Source organism: Eubalaena glacialis, chromosome 11, assembly GCF_028564815.1.
Source record: "Eubalaena glacialis isolate mEubGla1 chromosome 11, mEubGla1.1.hap2.+ XY, whole genome shotgun sequence".
NCBI classification, from domain to species: domain Eukaryota; kingdom Metazoa; phylum Chordata; class Mammalia; order Artiodactyla; family Balaenidae; genus Eubalaena; species Eubalaena glacialis.
Window position 1 is genome coordinate 66763446 of NC_083726.1, and position 25668 is coordinate 66789113.

The window sequence follows — 25668 nt, forward strand, 5'->3', positions numbered from 1 at the left end:
AGTAAGTCCCCTACATACAAACCTTCAAGTTGTGAACTTTCTTTTCAAAGATGCGAACATGCGTTTGCATGTCCAGTCACGTAAGTTAGTTCACGTGTCTGGCGTACATTGTCACGTGCGTGCATCCTCTACAAGTCCTTGTGCTTTTGTGTACTTTACTGTACAGTACTGTATAGAGTACAGTAGTACGGTGTCTTTATTTCAAGCCCAGGATGTCTGGAAGCAAGCGTAAAAGCAACAGTAATGTAGGTGGTGCTGCTAAGAAGCACCAGCCGTTTTACTGCACTGTACTACTATACTTTTCAAGGTACTGTAAGATTAAAAATGTTTTCTTTATTTTTTGTGTTTGTTTTTTATGTATTATTTGTGTGAAAAGTATTATAAACCTATTATAGTACAGTACTATATAGCCAATTGTGTTAGTTGGGTACCTAGGCTAACTTTGTTGGACTTACAAACATATTGGACTTAACGGACGCGCCCTCGGAACGGAACTTGTTTGTATGTAGGGGACTTACTTTAGTACCTAGTAGGTACTATTATTATCTCCATTTTGTTGACAGAGAAACTGAGACACAGAGGTTAAGAAACTTGCCTAGGATCACACAGCTATAACTGGCAGAGCCAGGATTTAAACTCAGGGACTGGTTCCAGGGTCCTTGTTCTTTAGTACTGTTATACTGCCCTCTATGTGATAAATAATTTGATTAAGGTAAAATTTAAATTTCATTTAGCTAGTGGCATTGAGAATTAATTGTGATTGGAACATTTTCTGCTATTCGTAGTACTTTATGTCTATAACGGGGAACAATATAAGGTCAAGACTAGTAGTCAATTTAGGAATAGGTTGAAAAATCTATACAGTTAGATCTTATAACATCCCATATGCTCCTTTTAAGTCCACATTAGTCTCTCTACTGTTTTTTCCTTTTGTTTAGTCTACCTTCTTTCTCCTGGTTATTTGTTTCCCTTTTCTCTCATTGCTGATAGCAGTATAAATCACTGAGTTCCCTTACTCTCACTTGTTCCTGTTCTAACTCTTTTATGGTAACAAAGGTCTCAAAAGCGGTAATAAAGTACGGTTCTGCCACAGTATACAGTAACTGAGCTGATATCTGTTAAGAGCTATATGAATAAATTACGCTTTTTGCAGAAAAAATTTTCAAGTGGATTAAATTTTAGAGCACCTTGTTGAGTTGAAACAGAGGAAATAAACCAGGGTTAAGAGTATTTGCTTTGAATGGTGAAATTTTTTCCCCGTTTTTTTTTTTTTTTTTTTTTCCTACAGTTAAAAAAATCTTCTTTTGGGAAAATGTCATTATTTTTAAAACTTTGAATTAAGCTCTTTTTATTTTTGTACAAGTTTTGAACTATTTAGTAGATGATCTCGATTCCAAATTAACCAATTTCTGCACGTGGGCCTGTTTTTTGGACAGTGACATTTTGAGATTTCTTGCCAATAGTTATGAAGGAGCGGTTTTATTTGACTGTAGAGGTGTTTGGGGGAAATCATTTTTATTAGGTGAAAGGATTGGTTCATAGGAAGGTAGGTATTGAAGAATTACGTGACTTGAACTAATCCGGACTCTTTTCCCCAGATGATACTGCTGATAGGATGAGGATGGATGCTGGAGAAGTAACTTTAGTGAACCACAACTCCATATTCAAAACCCATCTCCTGTCACAAACAGGTTTTCCAGAGGACCAGCTTTCACTTTCTGACCATCAGGTTAGTAATAATTTTCTTTCCTTAATGAATGAATTATTTTGGCTTAAGTTTTCATCTGATAGAGTTTAAATGCCACACTCAAAAGCACAAGAATATATGTAAACTTTTTACAATCAGTAATGCTAGTATTTGGAATTCTGTTTGATACGTTAAAGTTAAATAAGAGCCAGGCTATGTATAAATTCTTGGAGAATGGTACCTTTTAGAAACTCTTTATTATTCCTCTGAATATTACAATTACTAATACACAGATCAGCGTTCTTTTAAACTGGTGTCTTAAAATTGCTGAGCATTAAATGGGGGGAAACTATGAAAATATACAGTAGCTCTGAAATTTCTCTGTTCTGTAAAGCTTAGTTTCTCAAGGGACCAGCAGCATCAGCATCACCTGAGACCTTATTAGAAAAGCAGAACCTCAGGCTTTACCCCATACCTACTGAATCAGAATCTACAGTTTAAAAAATCTCCAAGGTTTGAGGACTGTTAATAAAGCGGTCTTTCTCAGTAGGAAGCCATTACTAATTAGGATGAGCCCGTTCTTTGCTGTGTGCAGAATGTTTAGCATCCGTGGGCACTAAATACCTGTAGCATCTGCCCCCAGTAATCATTCTGATAACTGAATATATATCTACACATTTCCAGATTTGTACTGGGGTGCAGCAGCACCCCTGATTAAGAACTGTCCTGTAAAGTTATCAAGAGAATCAAAACCAGGTTGATTTTGTCAGCTGCTTTGATATGTGATACAGCTGGCTTTGAGAACAGGATATATTAAATACGTATTACCTTCTGATGAGCATTCTTTGAATTAAGTTGTATAACAGATATTTTGCCCATTTTTCCCCTTGAAGCCTTAATCATTTCATCATGTTTTCCTTTCTTACTAGTATGTAGCTTAATTTATTTATAATATATATAATTATAATTAATTATATTGCATTCTGAAATATGTCATAATCTTGTTTAATTATATATTTTTCCTAGTGTAAATTTTTGTTTTATTGTAAGAAATATGGTTTAAGAAAAAATTTTTGTTTTGTTTAGATTTTACCTTCCAGGCAAGGAAATTTGGACCGATCTTATACTTGTTCTACAAGAAGTGCAGCTTATCCAAATTATTATTCAGGTATGACACATTACTTGGAGTCAAGGCATTTCTACCTTTCAGACTTCTTCCTAGCAAGTTGTTTGTGTTTACTGTCTCTAAAAGTGAAAACATTGTCAAAAGCAAAATGGTATTTTCTCCACTAAAACATCATTTTAATGAGCTCTCTGTGTATGGTTGCTATAATACTTCACTGATCTAGTCTCAACCAAATATTTTTTAAAGGGAGATTTTTTTTTTAGAATCCATTCTCCTACTTGTCTATTATGCCCTTGTTAAAAGCAATACAGCTTTGTTTTTGGCTTTTAGTTTTTTTGTTTTTTTAGATATGTGTATGTGATGTAAAGGTTACTTGTATTGATTTGAAGCACAGAGCTAGCCTATTTGTATTCTGCTTGAAATCATAAATCCTGAAAATTTATTTCTACCCAAGCTTGTCCCTCCATTAGGGCAGGAAATGTTAACTACATGTTTCTGTCTAGCACCTGCCACAGCCATGCTTGCATATTCAAGGGCTTGCCTTTTCAACTTGTGATCCATGACAGAAGTCAGCATTCTCTAGGCTATTCCTAGCCCCTGGCCTGCCTGACTTTTCATCTGCCCCCTTTCTAAGGTTTGGATTTCCAATGATCTGGCTCTGTCTTGAGGAAACTTAAGAGTTTTTTATTGGTTAGTCTCCTGGCAGTATGACCCAGGAAGATTATAGTGGTCTTCCAAAGTCTTTTCACTCCTCATGCTTTAATCTCCTCACCTGACCCAAGTATGGGAATATTAGCCATACCATTGAACCTGTTTCAATGGGATTTTTATAAGGATAAGTTGAGATAATAAATATGAAATGCAAATAATAATTATTGTTGTTATTTGGCTTCCTCAGGATTCTTTGTCAGCAAGATGAGATCTCCTCCCCTAAAAAGACGTTAGTATGATGCTCTTTTAGATTTATATTATATTTAAATATCATTTAGGTGGGTGGTACTTTACCCTGGGCACTGGATTTCCTCTTCTGGGGTGGGAAATGGTGTCCACATAGTATGTGCATAATTGTATAGAAAAATCAGTTAATTTTTTCAGAAAGTAACTCTGCCATCATTATTGTTGAAAAGGTCTTTCTGATGAGCAGAGAGCCTGAAATATGGCTTGATAGCTTATTAGTATTGATCCTAGGGGAAGGACAGTTGAGTGGATAATATTTTCATTTGAACTCAGGCTGTGTTTGCTTGTAATTTTGTATGCTGATTTACCATTGGACAGAATTTTGGTTTTTGTTTAAAGTAATTGCTTAATAGTAAACAATCATATATAGAAAATTATACTCAAGATCTCCTGGCTAACTCAACTCTTACTTAACCCTGTGGTCTTTTCTGTTTTTTTATCTGAGTATATATCTATGTACACATTGTATGATTTGAAACGTGATTTTTTTTTTTAGCCCAATATATTTTTTTTAAATTTTCTAACTGCTTACCTGTTATTCTTCTTATTTACCTTTTTCTGTTGATTTCTCATAATCCATGGAATTTATATGCACATTCACAATCCTTTATGTGCAATTCCAAAATCGGAAAAGCTCTGAAAACCAAAAAATTTTTTCATGATTTATTTGACATCAAAACCTGACCTGAGCTCAATTCATTACTTGGCAAAAGCTGCATGAACTGACATTTAACTGTTTATGTTTTGTCTTTTATTTATCTCTGTAAATATGAATATTTACACATTTTACTGTAGATATATCAATATGTTTGATAACAGGGTGCTGCTTCAGATTATACTTAGAAGTGCTACATAGTATATACCAGGTTATCTTTGTAAAATCGCCAAAATTTTTAATGTAGAAACACAACTGGATCCAGGGGGCTGTGATTTAGGATAATGGGCCTGTGTCTTCATTTCCTTCATTTTCTCTATGGTTTAGGTCCCCTTCACCCTCTCCATTTTCAGCTATTATAAATAACATGACTTAAAATAATTTGTTTTAGCTTTTTTCTTTTAAATTTCAGTAGACCCTTGATATTCACAAAGGATATTTCTGAGATCATCTCAGGTCCCTATATTCTTGACTGGTGGTATTTAACCAGAGTGCTGGCTTTCTACTCAGTTACATGATTCTTGAGGGTTATATTTTTTCTCTGTTTGTCCTCATACCACAACTTGATCCCTATATCAAAATTTTATGTCAGAGTTTTTATCTCTCACTTGAAGGCCTTTTTTTTAGGAAAAGAAAAAAATTCATAACAGTTACTTTATACATGATGATGACTAGAGAATACCAACAGCAAATAATAAAACCGTATTGAAATGGGGTTACTGAGCTATTAGATTCATTCTGTAAAATACAGCCTGAAGCAGAGGATTCAGATTTATGCCTCTGCCAAGTTTAGTCTAGCCCCTGACCAAGCAAGCTTATGACATGCCACAGACCTTTTAGGTTGCTCACTGACTATCAGAACTTTCAATCTGTGAATGCCAAGGGTCTGTATACTTTTTTCTTATAATAAAGACTTTAATTCAAATCTTTTTACTGTGTACTTTTTTAACTTTGTTCCTTTGCCACACCCATTCTTGTTCATTACATGTCCTGCAGAATATTGTCTCTGTTGTCTCCTGTTCTTTGCCAATAATTTCCACATTGATTTCTGTGGTCAGTCACCTTGAGACTTAACTCTTGATTGGGCTAGATGTGGGTCCCCAGTTTACCTGCCTTAGTCTCCTCATTCTGACTGTACTGGTCTTTGTCTCCTCTCCTACCTTACTATCCTGTCCTCCACTAAGATGAAAACAAACACAGGAAAAACTCAAACTTCAGAACCTAGAGTCTGGAGCTTCCCATTTACACTTTGCTGGATCTGCCTCTCTGTATCAAGCTTTTTAAATATTTGCTTCTTAATCCCAAGATTAGACTGTTAAAAACATTTTTTTTTTAAATTTAGAAAGCAGAGAAAATGCAACATTTTCACTTTAATAACTTAGTGCTGGTCAAACTTGAAGACCTCTTGATTTTATTAAGAGCACAATTGAAAAGAAAATTAAAACATTTTAAACCTTAAAGAAAAGTAGCTTTAGATGAAAAGAAATGATTTTGCTCTTGCTTAGAATCATTGTCAATGTCTTATCTTTGGAAAATATGTTAAATTAGGTTGCCAAATAGGCATTTAGTAGGTAAGATGAATTAAAGCATCCTGTATTCATAATAACTAAATGAATCTGAAAGTTAACAGGAGCAACTGATGGTTACTTTCATACTAAGTGATTGCCTGACACACTTTTTTTTAAATATAAAATTTCATTATGTCCATAAAATTACTGCCTGTCCTTGTAGAAAATTTGTAGAGAAAAGTAGAAAAATCCCCATCATTCTATCATTGGAACACACCCAAAGTTAAAATTTTGGTGTATTTCCCTATAGTTCTATGTGTGTGTGTGTACACATAAGTAATGTTATTTGTGACATTTGCAATCTGACTTCTTAATGATGACAGAATACTGGGTTAAACTGTCAACTAAAAAAGAATGTGTGCAGCCTCCTGTTGGTCCCTTTCTAGCTTTGCTTGATCCCATCAGCAGTAGATCACTATTCAGTGATTTCATTGAGTGGGGATGGAACCACCTTATTCTGGTGAAACAGATTGCCTGATCCTGTGCTTTTCCCTTGAATTTTAAAGCCAAAACCTCTGTCAGATGCCATTGAGGAGGCTACTCTGGTTTATCCTTGGTCTCAAATTTGCATTTTTTGGTAGACTTATTCCTCAAGTAGACATCTCTAGTTAGATCATTCCCAAATCAAATTTTAACAACAACAAAAGTATGAGGGACGAAGATTTCTACTGTTATTACTTTGCTTAAAGATAATGATTTTCTGGTCCTTTAATGAAACTCATTTTCATTAGCCTCACGTCTCTTATTTTTACAGTAATAGTAATAGATGTCAAGCATAGTTGTTGATTACAAAGGGAAAAGGTTGTAATTCATTTTGAAAGTAAATTTAATTATTAATTAGGTCATCCACTGGTGCATCAACTGGTACTAATACCACCCCTGACTGCTGCTTTTTTTCCATCTTATTTAGCCTAAATTCTGATAATCCTGATCAGCTTAAAAAAAAAAATTCCAATACAATACAAAACTGATACTTTTGTCAGCTGCCAAACTTTTTGGATAGAGTATCAAAAGCTACGTTAAATAGTTTAAATAACATAAGTACATAATATTGTGCAAAGTTCCATAGTAATATGCTTTGAAAGAGGATCCTCAAAGTGATGTTGGCATTAGACGAAATTCAGGGAGTAGAGAGTTACATTTTTGTCTTTCTACTGGTGCTCCTCAGTTACATAGCCTAACATCTGAAGTTATTTTGAAGGTGTTGTTTTAAATTGTCCCATCCTGCTGATGGAGAGAGGAGGCTATAAAAATTATTCTACTCCTAGCTGAAACTTTGAAAGATTTTTATCACCCCAGTTTGTAAGCCACAAGTCAGAAAATTCAAATAATAATTAATCCTCGCTTAGTCTGATTGCAATAGCAAGCATCCGAGTATTGATATGTCTGATGATTATAACATTAAGTGACTGAAGATTATCATACCAGAACCAAATGCATAATGACAGGTCATTCCCGCCATAAGCCGGCCAGAATAAGCAGCAATTAGGTTATCTCTGCTCTTAGACAGAGCCCCTGAGTCGTGAACATGGTAATTAAAACAAGAAAGTGACACCAGCTGCTTATTAAGCAATAACTGTTGTTCATTTGAATTACAATTCTCCTTGGCCCTCCACCTGCTTTCTTACTGGTCTGGCCTACCTTCTTTCAGGCCCAGGCCTGGGAGTGCTTGCAAGATATAGTTGGGGTAAAATGTTGACTTTTGGTGGACACCACGGAGTCACATTGATGCAGATAAGGCACATGGCTGTGGCAGGATTCAGCTCCTTCATCAATTTTCAGGTTAGTATGGCTGAATCAATTATAGTTTGTAGAAGTTCCCTTATTGCAGACTTTACTGGCAGTTGAGACCGGGATCTTTCTTCCATTAGAGACATGGTGATATGCCACATTACTTTGGAATACAATGTTGGACATGGTTGCAGTCATATGGAGAACCAGTATAGGTATTTGTTTAATTTATTCAAACTTTTATTCTTCTAGACAACCCTTCCTCAGACAGTTTTCTTGGCTCAGGAGACCTAAGAACCTTTGGCCAGAGTGCAAATGGCCAGTGGAGAAATTCCACTCCAGCATCAGGTTCAACTTTACAAAAATCAAGAAACAGCCGAAGTCTTTACCTCGAAACCCGAAAGACCTCAAGGTAAGTATTCTGGCTGCTCAGTTCACAAGCTCTTCCTCCAATATAAGGGAAAATGGCTATAAGATAGTTGTTACATTGGCATTTTTAAAAAGTAACACCACTTTTGAACTTTAAACCATAGAGATACGGACAAATTCATTTTGAACTTTCAACTTTTAATTCATCTGGTGCTGGATTTTGGTGACAGCCAAATCTTATCATTAGAGGGAGGGAGTTTTGAGGGAAATCTTGGTGGATATGAGTGTATTGGGACCCTTCAGGATCAATATGGCTATTTTGAACCTTAAAGTGAAAATTGATCAATTTCTGCAACTTCAGTAGCAAAGAAACCAGCGCATTTTGTAGGCTCTCATGTGAGCAGAGACCTGACTTAAACCAAAGCAGCCTTACACCTTAGTCAACTACTTCTATTGTAAAATTAAACTCAGAAAGAACTTGATCATATTTAGCCTAACTTATAAGCCCTGCTTATTCCCTCACCAAACTTCTACTGATTATTAAAGGCAGATGAAGTTTGGCTTAGAAACTTTTCCCTCAAGTACTTTATTATATTAGTAAATATTTCTTTTTTAATATGGTATTTATGACTTCTTAAATATTACTCTGGTGATGGATTTTAGGCATGTGGGATCATTCAATTTCCTGCTTAGTCAAAGCTAAGCTTTCTGGTGCTGATTGAAACCAACAAGATGGTTTTTATTTTATTTTATGATTATCAGCACATGGACTCTGGAAACATGTGTGAGTACTCCCAGGGATTGTCTTCCCCACTTCTTAATATTTTTAAAAATTACATAAGAATTCATTAACACAGTCACGTTGTAAAAGTTAAAACATTGCCAATAAAGCCAAAGATCCCTTGACCACTACTCACAATCTTACTCCCTTCCCCTTCATGCGTTTCCTTCCAAATCTTTTCCTATGCTTGTTTCTCTTTCACTTTCTCTTGCTTAGATATAGAATGATATATATGCTGTGTAATACTATAAAATGTATAATATGTTATCTTCATTAAAGATATTCTGTTTGCATCATTTGGCAAGTTGCTTTTTTTCCTCAATAATGCCATGCTGTTATTTTTTTAAATAATGTTATTACAGAAACTGCGCATGCTTTGTACAAAATCAGAAAATACAGATAAGCACAAATAAACAATAAAAACATCATATTCCCACCAGTGAGAGGTCACCTTTTGTAATGTCTTAGTACATGTCCTTCCAGATATTTTTCTGTTTACACACATTTTTTTCCAAAAATGAGTTCATATTGTGCATACTCTTTTGTAATCTTTTTCAATCATCTTTTTTTCATTCAGTAAATTTTATCTTGTACACTGAATAAGTTATATTTAAGTTTTCCTAGTTGACCCAAAAGTATCCTTTACAGCTAGTTTGTCCAAAGCAGTATGCAGTTTAAAATCGCATCTGGTATTTATCACCCTTAAGTCTCTTACAATCTTGAACAGCACCCCCTTTTTTTATGACATGACTTTTTTCTGCATAATGTTCCACCTTTTGGATTTCACAGGTTGCTTTCCCGTAGTACCATTATTTTGTCCTCTATCCTCTGTATATTTTATAAACTAGATTTTTGACTTTAATAAAAGCTGATGCTGTGTTACATCATATTAGAAAACTTACAGTCCTATCATTAGTGATGCTGGATTGACCTCTAGATTAGAGTGATAGCGCTCTAGTCCTTAATTGTACAGTTAGGTTTTCTTCCCCCTTGTGACTAGAATGTAATCTAAATGATGTTACTTTGGCATTTTATGAACGACCAGTTTCAAATCAGCCTGGGAGTTATTAATATCAACTGATAATCCTTAGCTGATAGTAGTTTTTTAATTGAGGTATAATTGACATATAACATTATATTAGTTTCGGGTGTGCAGCATAATGATGCAATATTTGTATATTGATCACCACGATAAGTTTAGTTAACATCCATCACCATACATGGTTACAAAATTTTTTTTTCTTGTTACGAGAACTTTTAAGATCTACTTTCTCAGTAACTTTCAAATATGAAATATGGTATTATTAACTATAGTCACCATGCTCTACATTACATCCCCATGACTTGTTTTATCACTGGAAGTTTGTACCTTTTGACCTCCTTTGACCTGATAATAATTTTAGTAGTTAATGAAATAGTATTTTTCTAATTTTATCATTTCTTTTACACTAATTAATTGGCACTCTGCTATAAGGGAGAGCTTTTTTCCTCATTAGGGCTGTTTGGTTACCCTGAAATATTTTTCCTACTGGGAAGGCAGGGTATGTGATTAGATCTTTCTTTTTCATTAGCAATTTTCAAAGTAAGTTTTTTTTTTTTAATCGCCACTTCATGTGGTTCAAATGAATTTTTCTGTTCTTTTTTCAGTGTCATGGATTCAGTGTGTTTTAATCCACTACTACAATCATTATTCTTTTAATGCTTACATTCTCACAACTTTGGCTAGTGGAAGTTCCTTCAGGCTTATGTCTGTGTCTGACTCAACCTCGTTAGTTGTTGGTAGCACCCTTGCTTTCTGGCATCGCAAGTGCCCTCATACTGTTTCTTTAGGAAGAAGAATCTTTTGCATTAAACACACACACACACTCCAGGAAAAATAAATGCAAAAGACATTGTGGGGAATTCATTATATCTTTATCAAGCAAATTATATTGCCCTTGCCATTTTTTCCTAGCCACATCTACCCATCCTAAGAAAAGAACCGTGTTTCTGGAATTCCAAGTTCTTGCTCCTTTCCCCACTCTAACACACATAGGAAACATTAGAGTTTGAAGAGTCAGAGAGAGTATATGTACTGTTTAATTTTCTTTAGACCTAGTCTGATTTCATTTGGATCAGACCACATGTACTGATTTAAAGAGTTCATTTCAATAAATTCAGCTTAGTCAGCTTATGTACTTTACTCTTCATCCTCAGCAGAAAGAAAGAAAATTAATTATATTGAGCACAAGTACCTGTGCTGGGCAATGATATTTGAAAAAGAGCACATAGAAAAAAACTTTAAATTATTAACCTAACCTTAGAGATAAAACTGGATTTTGAGTCCACAAAAATATTTTTCTTGCCAATTTTTCCCATTATTTGAGGCGCATATGGTATAAAGAAACAAAGCAAAATTCTCCTTCAAAAGAGGTAGATAGTGAGGGCAGAAGGAGCAGTCACAGTGATGCAGCCTCATAAAAAGCCTAGTTTTTTTTAATGGAGGATGGGAGCCCTCTGTTGGTCTTTTAGGAAACTTAAATTCAATTGAAAAACAGTTGAGAAGCTTCAGCTTTATCCACCTTTGCATATTTAATATTAAAATAATTCCCTCCAAAAGGCTGGGAGAGGGGACTGCAGGGAGTAAATAGAAAGTGTGTGCATATTAGCACACCTAGAACCCAGGTGCATACCTAGAACCCAGGTTTTCTGAAGAACTCTAATTTGATAGGCTTTCTGTCATACCACACAGGTCTATGGTTCCTGACCAAAGGAACTTATAGATGGCGAAGCTAAGAAATACAATTTTAGGTGTTTGATAATTACATAGTTTGGCAGTTTAAGACCTCCTAAGTGGCAGAACCTAATGCAGCAACTCATGTATCATTTCTTGTGTATTTCCCTCACAGGGTACATCTGTCAGTCTGCATTTTTTGTTTTTGTTATTTCTTAAAAGTGAAAATAATCACCTGGTTAGATTTTCTTACTTACTGTTCTTGTCTTTTCTTACAAACTTTTTTTTTTTTTTTTTAGTGGATTATCAAACACTTTTACAGGAAAGTCAAACCATCACTGTCATGTGTCTGCATATGAAAAATCTTTTCCTATTAAGCCTGTTTCAAGTCCATCTTGGAGTGGTTCATGTCGTCGAAATCTTTTGAGCCCCAAGAAAACTCAGAGGCGACACATTAGTACAGCAGAAGAGGTAAGGAAAACCTGCAACAAAAGCTACTAAAAGTTAGACTTTCCCTACATTCAGCCATTTGTTCCCTCTGACTTAGATGTTTATTAACCATTCCATTAATCCTTTCTATGTTTTTTTTCTTTCTTAATTACTCTTTTTGAGTGCCAGCATCTCTTCTAAAGAAAGTAAGGAGATATTTTAGCAGGACTTCAGTATTTTTCTTACCATCTTCTATTCCTGTTGGACAGCACACTTAATCTTCAGTATTGTCTGAGTGGCTTTCATACATCAAACTATCTCTGTTCTCTTTCGGACCCTTATTAAAACTCTAGTTTCATGTGGCAAAGCTGTTAACCTTGCTGGATTTCATACCTGCCCTTCTTACTAGGATAATTTTTCCTCAATATAAAAGAAAAGTCAAGAAGCCAGCTAAATAATTTACATCCTTTCATTATGAGTAAGATCTTTGAGATCATAAACTTTCTCCACAAGAAAGATGTTATGTTGACACTATGTTATATTCATTCAGTAAACTTAGGAAAAAATCAATTCCTTATATATAACATATAATTTATACAATAAGGAGATGTGCTTACATCTGTTCAATTAAATATTTATTGTGCATCTAGTCAGCTTTGGACTGGTTGCTGTGGAGATACATATGAATAATAATGACCTCATACTTATATAGCATTAGAGTTTCCAGTGTGCTTTCCACATGTATTATTGTTTTGAATTCTTTTAACCTTGTGAAATAGGTAGAGATGAGGTAATAACCACATTTTACAAAGTTGGAAAGTAAAGGTCAGAGGTCACACAACTAATAAATGGCCAGCCTGCAGTCCAGTTCTTCTACAGGAGTCTAGAAGGTATGCTTTCTTTTATACAGCATGGTTATGTGGTTCCTGTCCATTGGCGCTTACAGACCGTGGAGTCAAGAATATAGCATTATGTGCTAAATAATTGTGTAATGTGGCAGTGAAGATCTCTTAGGTGGCAAAACTTGATTATTTGTTACATAGTTTAAAATGCTGTATATTTTTTGGTTTTAAATTTGTATTGAATCTAAAATATTCAAGCAAATGATGACAGAGCTAGTAAATCATAATTATCAGGGGGAAGGATAGACAAGAAACTGGCACCAGTTGCATTTGGTGATAAGAGCTGAGCAACAGTTAATGAAAGGGTGATTTATTTTTCACTGTACCTTTTGTAACATTGAATTTAGTACGATCTGCGTATCAGTTATTACATACATAAATAATTCTTTTTTAGTTACTGGAGCTGTGGGGGTTGTGCTTGTGCTAGAGTGTAGGCAGCCAGCAGGATACCGAGAGACTTGTGGGGACCGAGACGGTAACACATGGCAGCCGGTACAGGCCTCCCAAACCCGTCCCTGCCCCGTGTGGCTGCTGCTGGCATCACCAGTGCCCTTTAGAATGTGCTCATTGTGAGCCCCCCATTCACCCACTAGCCAACCAGTCCTTGGGACCACTCAGCCCCTCCTCCTGTCACCTCCACTTCCAGCCCAAAGACTTGGGCTGACCCAATACTTTCATCCTTCCAATCCACCTTCCAGGCCGCAGGCTGGGTCAAGGGAGGACATGAAGCTGGTTTCTCTTTCCTTCTGCAGTGTCAAAAAGATGCCAAGGATTGAACCTGTCCTATGGAACAAGAGATGCAGGGAATTTTGCTTCAGTTGTTTTTAGGTCTATAATCTGCTGTGAAAAGCAAGTCACCTGTAGTGTAGAAATATGGAGTAACCCGTATTATATGAACAAGACGAAATATTGGACCAAACTTTATTAAATGAAACTCTCAACAGATTATTTAGATATTTAGTCTTGGATATTACAGATAATCCAGATTAAAATGTTACTTTTCCCTCCTGGACTAAAATTATTGATGGGAGCTTATAAGCTGGAGGAAAAGTTATTTTCCATGGAAATATTGGGATCTCCAAGAGACATCTGTTGCTTATGTTAAAGAAGGAGAATTGTGTATGAATCTTACTGCTGGAGTTGTCTAACACCTTCAGGAATATGAAGCTATCTGCGGAATTAACATGTCACCACTGTGCTGTTGAGTCTTACAACGGGTTTGAAGATAATACATGAGGAAGAAGAATTTGGAAATATGCAGGTGGTGGCAGTACCACCACTTGGCTGATGGCTGATTCAAGGGCAACATTAAAGAACAATACTATCCAATAGGGCAGGGGTCCCCAACACCCCGGCCACAGACCGGTATCGGTCCCTGGCCTGTTAGGAACTGGGCTGCACAGCAGGAGGTGAGTGGCCGGCAAGTGAAGCTTCATCTGTATTTACAGCCACTCCACATCGCTCACGTTACTGCCTGAGCTCTGCCTCCTGTCAGATCAGCGGTGACATTAGATTCTCATAGGAGCTCGAACCCTACCGTGAACTGTGCATGTGAGAGATCTAGGTTGCACGCTCCTTATGAGAATCTAATGCCTGATGATCTGAGGTGGAGCTGAGGCGGTGACGCTAGCACTGGGGAGCGGCTGCAAATACAGATAATCATTAGCAGAGAGGTTTGACTGCACAGAGACCATAATAAATCAATTGCTTGCAGACTCACAAAACCCTATCAGTGAGTGGCAAGTGAAAACAAGCTCAGGGCTCACACTGATTGTGTATTATGGTGACTTGTATAATTATTTCATTATATATTACAGTGTAATAATAATAGAAATAAAGTGCACAATAAATGTAATGCACTTGAATCATCCCGAAACCATCTCCCCCTCCCCCGGTTCCATGGAAAAATTGTCTTCCACGAAACTGGTCCCTGTTGCCAAATAGGTTGGGGACCACTGTAGTAGGGTTACCACCAGCCACGTGCACTATTTAAGTTAATTCAAATTAAATAAAAGTGTAGTTTCTCAGTCACGCTAGCCACATTTCAAGTACTCATTAGGCATATATGGCTAGTGGCTACCATATTGGACAGTACAAACAGAGATTACTTCCATTATCACAGAAGGTTCTCTTAGCACTGTTACAGAGGATGAGAGTTTCTGTTTAGGAAAGAAAAAAATATTAGGGACAATAGAAATGTTAAATAGTAAAAACACAAGTAGTTTCTTTTCAATTATATGTTGCTTCCAGACATGCTTCTCTGCTACATATTGAGCAGCATTTTAAGATGTTAGACTGCCTTATAGATGTCACTGATGGTTTTATTCTTTTTCTTTTAAGAAAAACATACTTTACTAATTGTTCTTATACTTATTAAACTTTCTTTGGTCCTCTATTAGGTTTGAAACATAACATTAGCCAACTTCCTTTAACATTTTATCCAATTATAGCTTCCTTTCCTCTCAATTTCCTAATGTGCTTTCTCAATAGAAAATAGTTTAATAAGTAATATACATAGAAAGAATTTTTTTTTTACTTTATAGTACCAGGTGCTCCAAAAAAGGATTATGTTTGAAGTCTCAAGTGACTTACCTCCTTGCATCTTGCATTTGCTTTTGGTAAAGCCAAATGTTATGTGTTCTTTTGAGAGTTGCTTAGACTATTCTTTCTTTGTCCGAAATGGTTCTAAATAAAATGTAATATACCCAGTGTTTTATTGTTTAATGAAGCCCCAAAAAGAAAAGTGCCTTGCCTCATTTAAAAAAAACATAAATTCTTGTAACTTCCAAATAAACATGTAGAACAGTGAAAACTTCTTAACCTTTTTTCTGTAATTTCTTTTTTAAACCATAAATCAGTTTAAACTGAAAGTATGGGATTTGAAGGAGTTCAGATAATTATTTGGAATATGGATTTATTTGTGTTCATTTTATGTTGTCTAATGACTGTGAGGTTGTTCAGGCTCAGACAGAAGCTTTTCATTGAAGATATATTTATTGGGGAAAAAGATTTGTGGGGGACTTTTGTGTGTGTTAAATTATTTTTAAAAATCAACTCTTTGCGTTCAGTTAATCTAGATTTCTTGTAATTTGCATTAGCTGAGTTGCTTAATGGCTCCTTAGTTTATTCATGTTTTATTTATAAGTATAAAAAAAATTTTTTTTTTTTTTTTGGCTGCGTTGGGTCTTTGTTGCTGCACGCGAGCTACTCTTCGTTGCAGTGTGTGGGCTTCTCATTGGGGTGGCTTCTCTTGTTGCGGAGCACGGGCTCTAGGCACACGGGCTTCAGTAGTTGCAGCTGCGGGCTCAGTAGTTGCAACATGTGGGCTTAGTTGCTCCGCGGCATGTGGGATCTTCCCGGACCAGAGATCAAACCCGTGTCCCCTGCATTGGCAGGCGGATTCTTAACCACTGTGCCACCAGGGAAGTCCTAAGTATAAAAATTTATTTCAAGAAAACATTTCGCTATGTAGTATCAGGAAGGAGGGAAATGTTTCTAACTTTTTATGGTTTAAGTCTTTTTTAAAAAAATTTTATTGGATTATAGTTGATTTACAATGTTGTGTTAGTTTCAGGTTTACAGCAAAGTGATTCAGTTATACATATATTTATTCTTTTTCAGATTCTTTTCTCATATAGGTTATCACAGAATATTCAGTAGATTTCCCTGTGCTATAGAGTAGGTCCTTGTTGGTTGTCTATCTTATATATGGTAGTATATGTACGTTAATCCCAAGCTCCTGATTTATTCTTCCCCCCACCTCATGTTTCCCCTTTTGGTTGAAGTGTTTAGGGTACCACAAATAAATTGGTGTTCTCATAATTCTTGGTGTTCTCTGGAGGTCTTTAAGTAATGGGCATATTTCTTTATCTTCCCTTGGTATGCAGAGTAACCTCCTACACCAGTTTATCTGCTTTACTTTCCTCCCTATGTTATGATAATACAGTCGGAGCTTTTTAAGATGTAGTTTGTTGGGACAGTGAAAATGAACTAAGATGATTGAGTTAATATCCACGACTCAGGTGTGGTGTTCCGCTTACGGTTTCCCTTCCCTCCTTCCATTTTACCACCCCTGAAAACAACATACTGTTAACAGCATAGTATTGTGGATTAGGTTACTTGGTATAGTGGGAAGGTGGAGTCAAGATTTACATTGAGGGGTATTCAAAATTCTAGTCATTAAAGTGCCAGATAACACAGCTTTCCTGTATATAGATCACAGTGGAGTTGGTTGGCAAAGATGTCTCTTACAATCTAATAATCTGTAATGATGCTTCATTCTTCATATTATCTACTTGAAGAATTTTCATAGTAGCCAATTTATGTTTTCATAAAGAGGCATTTATTTTAATTATGGTTTTTAATACTGTAGACAGTCTCTTCACAAACACTAAAAAAGAAGACCACCATCATCTTGAATATAATATTAATGTCTAAGGGATAAAATAATGGTGTTTATTTTCTTCATATAGAACATTGCAAATTTGTTTTTTCTCTTGGGTCTATTTTGCCACCAAATGCTCAACTACTTCTACCTTTTCTGATCACTCAACTATTCAGATTTAAGGATAGCTCTTTCTCATAAGGAATTGTCATGCAGCACAGTACAAGGTGTATCTTGTTAGATCAGTAACATTATACTGACAATGTAATTGAAATTTACCATGTACAAAAAAAAAAGATTCAAGAAGAAAAAATTTAGTGTCCCTTTACCTTTGCATAGATAATTGCTTTATTTATTGTGCTTTTTAAAATTAATTAATTAATTTAGTTATTTATTTTTGGCTGTGTTGGGTCTTCGTTGCTGTGCACGGGCTTTCTCTAGTTGCGGCGAGCGGGGGCTACTGTTCGTTGTAGTGCGCAGGCTTCTCACTGCAGTGGCTTCTCTTGTTGCGGAGCATGGGCTCTAGGCACGCGGGCTTCAGTAGTTGCGGCACGTGGGCTCAGTAGTTGTGGCTCGTGAGCTCTAGAGCGCAGGCTCAGTAGTTGTGGTGCACGAGCTTAGTTGCTCTGCGGCATGTGGGGTCTTCCCGGACCAGGGCTCGAACCCGTGTCCCCAGCATTGGCAGGTGGATTCTTAACCATTGCGCCACCAGGGAAGTCCCTTCACTGTGCTTTTAACAAACATTTGAAACTGAATGAAATGCTTGTGTGTATATTGAAATGTCACAGTGTAGGATGTTGCTAGCATTGGCACAAAGTATTAAAATTATTTTGTGAAGATTGGTGCTTGTATTAAACTCTATACAAGATTTTGAAAATACTGGGGCATGTTATTTAATGAATGCAGCCCATTGCTTCAGGGGATCTGTGCAGTGTAGATACTTTACCATGATTATAGTTACAAGTCCTTATGTAATCTGGTTCTCTGCTAAGTGACCTCATTTCTTATTATTCTTCTGATTCACACTGACCTTACTATTCCTTGAACACATCAAGCATATTTCTGTCTCAGGGCCTTTGCATTTGCTCTGACTCTACCTGGAATACTGTTTATAAATTTCTATGACTGATTTCTTCCTTTGATTTAGGTTTCTATTGAAATATCACCTTTTTAGAAATGTCTTACCTGTTCTTGCTGTTCCTCCTCCATCACTTTCTATTCTCTTATCTTTAATTTTCTTCATACTACTTGACTAGTTTGTCAGTCTTTCAACTGTAATGTAAGCTTCACAAGGGCGTGGACTTTCTTTTATTCAGTGAGGTATCTTAGTAACTGGAGCATAGTAGGTGTTTAAGTCAATAAGTGAATTATGTTGTAGATGTAGAGTATGTGCTTTTCCCTAAATTCAGTATTGGGACTTGAGGGGGAAAAAAAAGTAAATAATGAAAACCATCTCTGGAAAATACTTACACTCTTAAAAATTGGATAGAATAGGAAACTTTAGCAAGATATCCCATTTGACTGTTCTGGTTACTTCCTTGTGGTTTTTCTAACAGGTATTAGGAGTCAAGGGATTTGTTGGAGTCTTATTAAGAGGTCCTCAAATGTTTTATTTCTGGCACTCTATAAGTGACACAAAAGTGGCCTTCTGCTTTCATATCCTGTAGTTTCTTATTTACGTATATGCCCCATAATTTTCCAAAATATACTGTCTGGTATTTGCTTCACTCAACTCCTCTTATGTATACTTTATAATTTTCTAGAATATTATTAATGAACCATAATTCTTAATTATCGTGAGGACGCTGCCAGAGCTTTGACAGAGCTTCTGGGAGTCTAGATACTACTTTGAGAAACATTTGCCTCATTGGATGTATTTAAGATTTTTTTTTCTTTTATAGACAGTTCAAGAGGAAGAACGAGAGATTTACAGACAGCTGCTACAGATGGTCACAGGGAAACAGTTTTCTGTAGCCAAACCCACCACACACTTTCCTTTACACTTGTGAGTCATGGAAACATTTTTCAAATGAATTTAATTCTACATTTTGTTATTTGATATTGAAGTTGTATTCTTCTCTTGCTAGGTCTCGATGTCTTAGTTCCAGTAAGAATACTTTGAAAGACTCACTGTTTAAAAATGGAAGCTCTTGTGCAACCCAGATCATTGGCTCTGATACTTCGTCATCTGGATCGGCCAGTATTTTAACTGCCCAGGAACAATTGTCCCACAATGTGTTTCCCATATCATCTTATACCCCAGATGTTGTTGCATTTGGATCCAAAGATTCTGATCCTCTCCATCAACCCCAACATCACCACTCTCTTTCACATCAGCCAGATAACTTACCAACTTCAAATACACAATCTGAAGGTAAAAATGGTGTTGTATAACTGTATTTTGAACCCTAATAGCCAATTAACAGTTTATTGGATCCATGTGAATTATAGGCAAGGTAGTAATACACATGTAACTTAATTAAGATATAAGATACAAGATACCTTAAATACATTTAACTCAGCTGTGCCATGAGTAAATGAAGCATATAATAAGTAGCTTACTTTTTTCTTACATGGAGATGCAAATGATTTCCTATAATATTTTATTTAAAAGATTAACTTCCTAAGCAATCTTGTGTCAGAATATATTAAGCCCAATTACTTCAGTACTGTCTCTGTTTCTAGTACTTTACAATGAAAATTAAGTACTCTGAAGTTCTAGGAGTTTTGGAACATCAATTAAGAACTGAAGTAAAAGTTCTTAAACAAGTACTACTTATAAAACCTGTATAGTAGGTTTATGCATTTTGGAATGGTCATCGGCAAGTTTGGGAAACAAAGTTTTCTACCTAACTTTCAGCTAACCAAAATATTCAGTCTCTTAGCATTCCAGTTAATTAAAAGGTTTGCTCTGGTAGTTTTTTTTTGTTTGCTTAGTTTTCCCCTTCTTTAAGTATGCATTATGTGTGTATTTATGGTATGTATTTAGGCATGTAACTTAAAACAAGTTTTATGTTAAGTGGTTAGACATTAGGGATCTTTTGCTAGATCAGTCTCTAAGGCTCTCCCCTCCTTCTTCAGGTTATTTAGTTTTTTTTTTAATCTATTCCTCACTTTCTTAAAATTCTCACTTAGGGATTAAAATTATTGGTGACATCATTATATAGCTACACATATTCATGAAAACTTAAATTTTGTCAGGTGATTTACTGAGAACTATTATTAAAAGCTGTTAATTTCAGAAGCATGCATTGTATGGCAGATGCTTAGATACAACTAAACTGGAACAAATATACTACACTGAACTGTTTAATTACTTTCCTTGTACCATTTATTAAATATTCTAAATGAGATTCTAATCATAGTGCTTTAGAAGGACATGATTTCTTCCTCTATCAATAGAAAATAAGTGCTAGAATGATAGAATTTATACTCTTTAGAGTCTGCTACTTCTCACATAGCTGTTGCTCTCTTTCTTTCTGCCTTCCCTCCTCTTCTTGTCCCCTCCCCTCTCTTCCCTTCCTCCTTCCCCTTCCCTCTTTCACCTTATTCAGTCTTGTGGTAGCTCATGAACTAAAGACTTTTGAGAAATCTTGGCACATTCTTGTTTCCCAGGAATAGAAAGAAGAAGCACAGGGAGCAAGCTCAGCCCAGGAGGAGATGCTGAAGGGCATATATACTTTCTTTTAGAGTGATTGCTTTATTTGTGAGGCAGGCTCTTCACTAAGCCCTATTTATGGCTCAGTGAAAATGGACCTGCCTCTCTTTCTCTTCCATCTTACGTTTATCCTTATGCTGTGTTATGTTTATGGAAATAGAATATAACAAAGTATGGGAACTTAAACTACAGACATCTAGAAGGTACAACCATGTGGAATTTTGTTAATAGTGATATGCTCTTGTGTTTTATTGTTTAGGATCAGACTCTGTGATTTTACTCAAAGTGAAAGATTCCCAGACTCCAACTCCCAGGTAAACTTTGGTTAAAGGACATTTTTAACATATTCTCCCTCTATTTAATCACCGTTTCTTCACTAAGATCTAAGTAATATAAAATGGCCTCAACTCAGACCTCTCTTATATGTTGTTTGAATTATTTCAGTAACTTCCTGATTAATCTGTTTTCCTCCAGCCTCCATTTTGTTCTTCATTCCATTTTCCACCATGTTTTCTAATCCATTCTTTGCCTTGTTCTTTAGTCCATCTTCCATTCTGCAGAGTGATCTTCCTAAAATGCTTATTTAATCATTCATTAAACTCCCTGAAGGGTGGCTTATCAGACATAGAATCAAGCCCAAACTCCTTGTATGGTATACAACACCCTTCCTCCACAAGTCTTGCTTCCTATCATGCATTCTTTCCTTTAACAAGTATTTATTGATAGTCTCTTGGGTGCCAGGTATTAGTATAGACATTGGAGATAACAGCAGTGAACAAAATGAAGTTCCTGCTCTCAAGGAGTCTACATTCTAATTGTAAGGAGTGTAAGGGGAGGGATGGGGGACAGATAGAGAACAAATAAGCAAATAAACACATGCCTGTTGGTGATAAGTGCTGCAAAGAAAAACAAAGCAGGGTAGTATATAGACTGGGGTTTGGGGGTGCTATTTATCTAGGATAGTCATGGCAAGTTTCTGATAAGGTGACATTTGAGGAGAGACACAGTGGAGGTGAGAGAAGGAACCATGTGTAAATACTGGATTCTTTCATGTGTTTATTATATGCTGACTTATAAGATGATAGGTATTTTCTTACCTTCACATTGTGTGCCTTCTGCCTGGTATGCTCCCCTTCTCCCCCTTGCACTTGTCTATCTGGCAGTAGTCTTTTTCTTATCTTTTAAGTCTCAATTCAAATGTGATCTTCTGTATGAAACTTGACCCCTCTGAGAGGTACCAAGTACTTCTTCCTCTGTAATCCAATAAGTTGCTACTCAGATTGCTATGTCTTTGCCATATCTGGCCTTAGCAATTCAATTGCTAAAATAATAATGGTATCAGTTTTCCATTGAGAAGATTAGGGATAATAAAATGTTCTTTCTCATCTCAGTTCCTCTATGTCTTTGCAGCTCCCCTGTATGTTCTAAACTTTAGATATTTTAAAAAATTCTCCAGTTATAGTTTCTCAAGGAGACTTTATAGTTTAGATGCTTTATTCTTTATACTTTTTTGTTTTGTTTTTGTTTTGAGTTAGACCTGGGTTCTGATCTTGCCTTTTCCAGGCTTCATGTAACTTTGGACAAGTTACTCTTCTAAACCTCAGTTTCCTTATCAATAAAATGCGAGTATTAATACCTTACTATTGAATTGTTGTGAAGATTAACTTACAGATAAAACACTTATAAAAGTGCTTTACATGTATGTGCAAAAATAGGTGTTCTTTCTTGGGAAAAAGTTGATTTCATGTAATGGGTGCTCTCAGTTCTTCAGTTCTTTACTGAGTCTGCCTTTCCTTTATGGAGAATTTCTCCTAGTGACGACTGAAGAGTGAGATGGACAAGAAGTAGTCTTGGGTAAGGCTTATTGGATGATGCTGTTTATCGAAGTTGGAGCCTGCTCTCCCAAGGCTTGGTCGATTGATTGGCTCTTTATTCTTAATCTCCCAGCATTCCCGCTCGGTTAAGTTCCAGCAATGAAGATCTGCCCTTATTTCCCAGAATGTGGCATGTATTTTATGCCTTTGTGCCATTGTACATTCCAACCCTTCCCCTTCTGCCTGGAATTCCTTTTCTCTCCTTGTCCACTTGTTACGCTCTTATTTTGCTTTTCAGAATCTGACTCAGGTGTTATTTTTTTCTCAGGACATTTCTCTGGCTTCTCCTGATAGCATTAGTCTTTCCTGCCAGTACTTCTATCTCTGTACTTTGTTCGGTACTAGTACCTTTGCACTACCACCTGGTGCCCATAATAGTGCATGGCACATCATGGGTACTTAGTAAATAAATCTGTGTTAAATAAATGAATTTCCTAGAAAGCCTGAAGTACTCTCTTGAGTAGCCCAAATACTCATCATCTCCATTTTGGCTTAATACTTTGGTTTATTAAAAGACACTTTATAATAATAGAAAGAACACAGTCTTTGGAATTGGATATAAATAGTTTCTGATCCTGGCTCTTCCAAAACAAATTATTCTTTTGAACTCAATTTCCTTTTCTGTACAGTATAAGTAATATTTTCTTATTACACATTATATTGAGTCTTAATTAATTTGAGGATTATTGTGAGGCTTAACTAATATGTAAAACCCCCCAAAGAGAGTTTTATACATAAAGCACTAAGTAGGTGCTCAGTAAGTAGCTGTAATTATTATTGCTTCAATTATATGAGAAGTAATGTATAATCTCTGAAAAGCAAACAGATTTTGCTTTTTCCTCTGCATTTTGCTTTCCTGCGCCAGCAGATACCTTGATCCGTTAAAGAGAAGTGCTTGGCCCTTACATTATTTATTTATTCAGTAAATACTGACTGCCTGCTATGTGTCAGACACTATTCTTGGTGCAGAGGATACAGTAGTAAATACAAAAGAGAAAAATTCCTATCCTCATCAAGTTTATATTCTAATAAGGGAAGCAGACAAATTTGAATAGCATGATCCAGTACCATGAAATTCTGGGTGATTCTTGTCACTTCGTTATATTGTTCAATAAATGTATTCTCACGTTCATTTGTTTTTAGTATCCCGCACTAAGTAGCCCCTCACAGTGCTTCCACTGATCTCTGTGACTTTCTTTCTTGGCTGTTATATCAGTCGTTCACTGTGTTAAGGAGGTAGGCTACCGACAGTGGGGAGGTAATAGAGCAGCATGTTTATCACCAAACCCCAGAACTAAGGATGATTGGGAATACTAATTCTCAGAAGTTAGGCTAAGGAGCAAGGGGATAATCTCTGAGCCCTTATTCTTGCCTTTACAGGACAGACTGTAGAAATTTAAGAACTGAAAGGGACTCTAATCTCCATGTTTACAAACCCAGAAATTGAGGCCCATGGAAAGGAAGTGACTTGCTCAAGGTCACAAAGCAGCTCCAGGAGATACTGGTCTCTTAAATTCCAATTTGATGCTCTGTTTACTTGTTCTACGTATCTGAAAGTTTTCTTTGGAAAACTGTTCCCTCTTCTTTCATTTGGTTCTATGAGAACTCTTTCAGTTAGGGGCAAGGAGATAAGAAAGGAGACAAGAAAGTCTGAGAAGAGCAAAAGGCTCTAGAACAGAGAGCATACCTGTGACTCTGCTAAGCATTATTCAGTTGGGTTGTCAGCAAGAGCTGCATGGAGTAGAACTGGCCTTTCATCTTTGGAATGGGGTTGTATTGCTGATTATCTGATTTGGTTCACTGGCTCATTAGCCATTTGATATGGGCTATTCTGTGGGCGGGGATTTTCAGTATCTAATGTGATGTGGTTGAATGTATTTTTACTCAAGTAGACCTACAAGAAGTCCAAGAACCCATAAGATTTTTTTAAACCATTAATAAATCTGTCAATCTGAGCCATTTGGAAAGAGGAACGTTCTAGCTTAATATATTGCCTTGACAAGTGATGTACTCTTTCACATCGTGTTGGTCTCCCTTCCAAGTAAGGAGCATGCTAAACTTAATTTCTCGGCTGAATGTTGGGTCATCTTTTTAACTGTACGTGTGCAGATGACTCATATTTGTATTCCTTTACTTCCCAGTTAGAATTGTTTTATGTAACTTAGGTCCTTTTATTTATTGCATACTTGTAAAGCATTTTTATAAACTGTTTAAATAAGTGGTTTTCTTGATGAAAATATTTGATTTTCCTTTACGTCTCCTGCTCATTTGTCACATTTTTCTTTTCCCACCCATAGTCCTACTTTTTTCCAGGCAGAGCTGTGGATCAAAGAATTGTAAGTTATTATTTTTGGTATCATTTTTCCCTCTCTATCACTTTCTTTTCAGTTAGAAGAAATCAATTAGCCAATCACCCTACCTATTTTTAGTCAGTAAAAATTTCCTATGTTTGTCTATACAGAAAATAACTTTTAAGTTAATTGGGTTTTAAAGGTTCTATTGGAGTTGGGACATATCTATGCTCAGGTTTATTAAATCTGTAACAATTGTTGAAGCTCAACTGAATTGGAAAAATATTTCAAAGTTAGCTATTATATAGAAAGGAAAGTAAGTGCCTTTATTTTCACATTGATAAAACTAATTTATTGAATAATCTTTATTCCTGGAGTTTGCGAAATCACTGAAAGTTTAGTCTCTAGTTTCAAGGACTCACTTTGAGTTATCCAAACCCATGGTCTAGTTGAATTTTTTGAAAGAAAAAAAGAAACCCATATTTCTTCTTCTGGATCATAAATACAATATTTGAACTAAAACCTCGATGATATCTTGTATTA

The 25668-nt window shown here is 36.0% G+C and overlaps 1 protein-coding gene across 4 annotated transcripts in view; it reads left to right on the forward strand.

Annotated features, from left to right (window-relative positions):
- Window positions 1-25668, forward strand: part of SENP1 (SUMO specific peptidase 1) — a 55514-nt gene that overhangs the window by 4580 nt on the left and 25266 nt on the right. For all 4 annotated transcript variants that reach the window (XM_061204442.1, XM_061204441.1, XM_061204440.1 and 1 more), the window contains 8 exons: window positions 1599-1729; window positions 2774-2855; window positions 7977-8136; window positions 11887-12058; window positions 19204-19307; window positions 19390-19676; window positions 21220-21274; window positions 25132-25170. In XM_061204442.1, coding sequence (XP_061060425.1) covers window positions 1599-1729; window positions 2774-2855; window positions 7977-8136; window positions 11887-12058; window positions 19204-19307; window positions 19390-19676; window positions 21220-21274; window positions 25132-25170 — 1030 coding nt within the window. The remainder of the gene's footprint in view (window positions 1-1598; window positions 1730-2773; window positions 2856-7976; window positions 8137-11886; window positions 12059-19203; window positions 19308-19389; window positions 19677-21219; window positions 21275-25131; window positions 25171-25668) is intronic.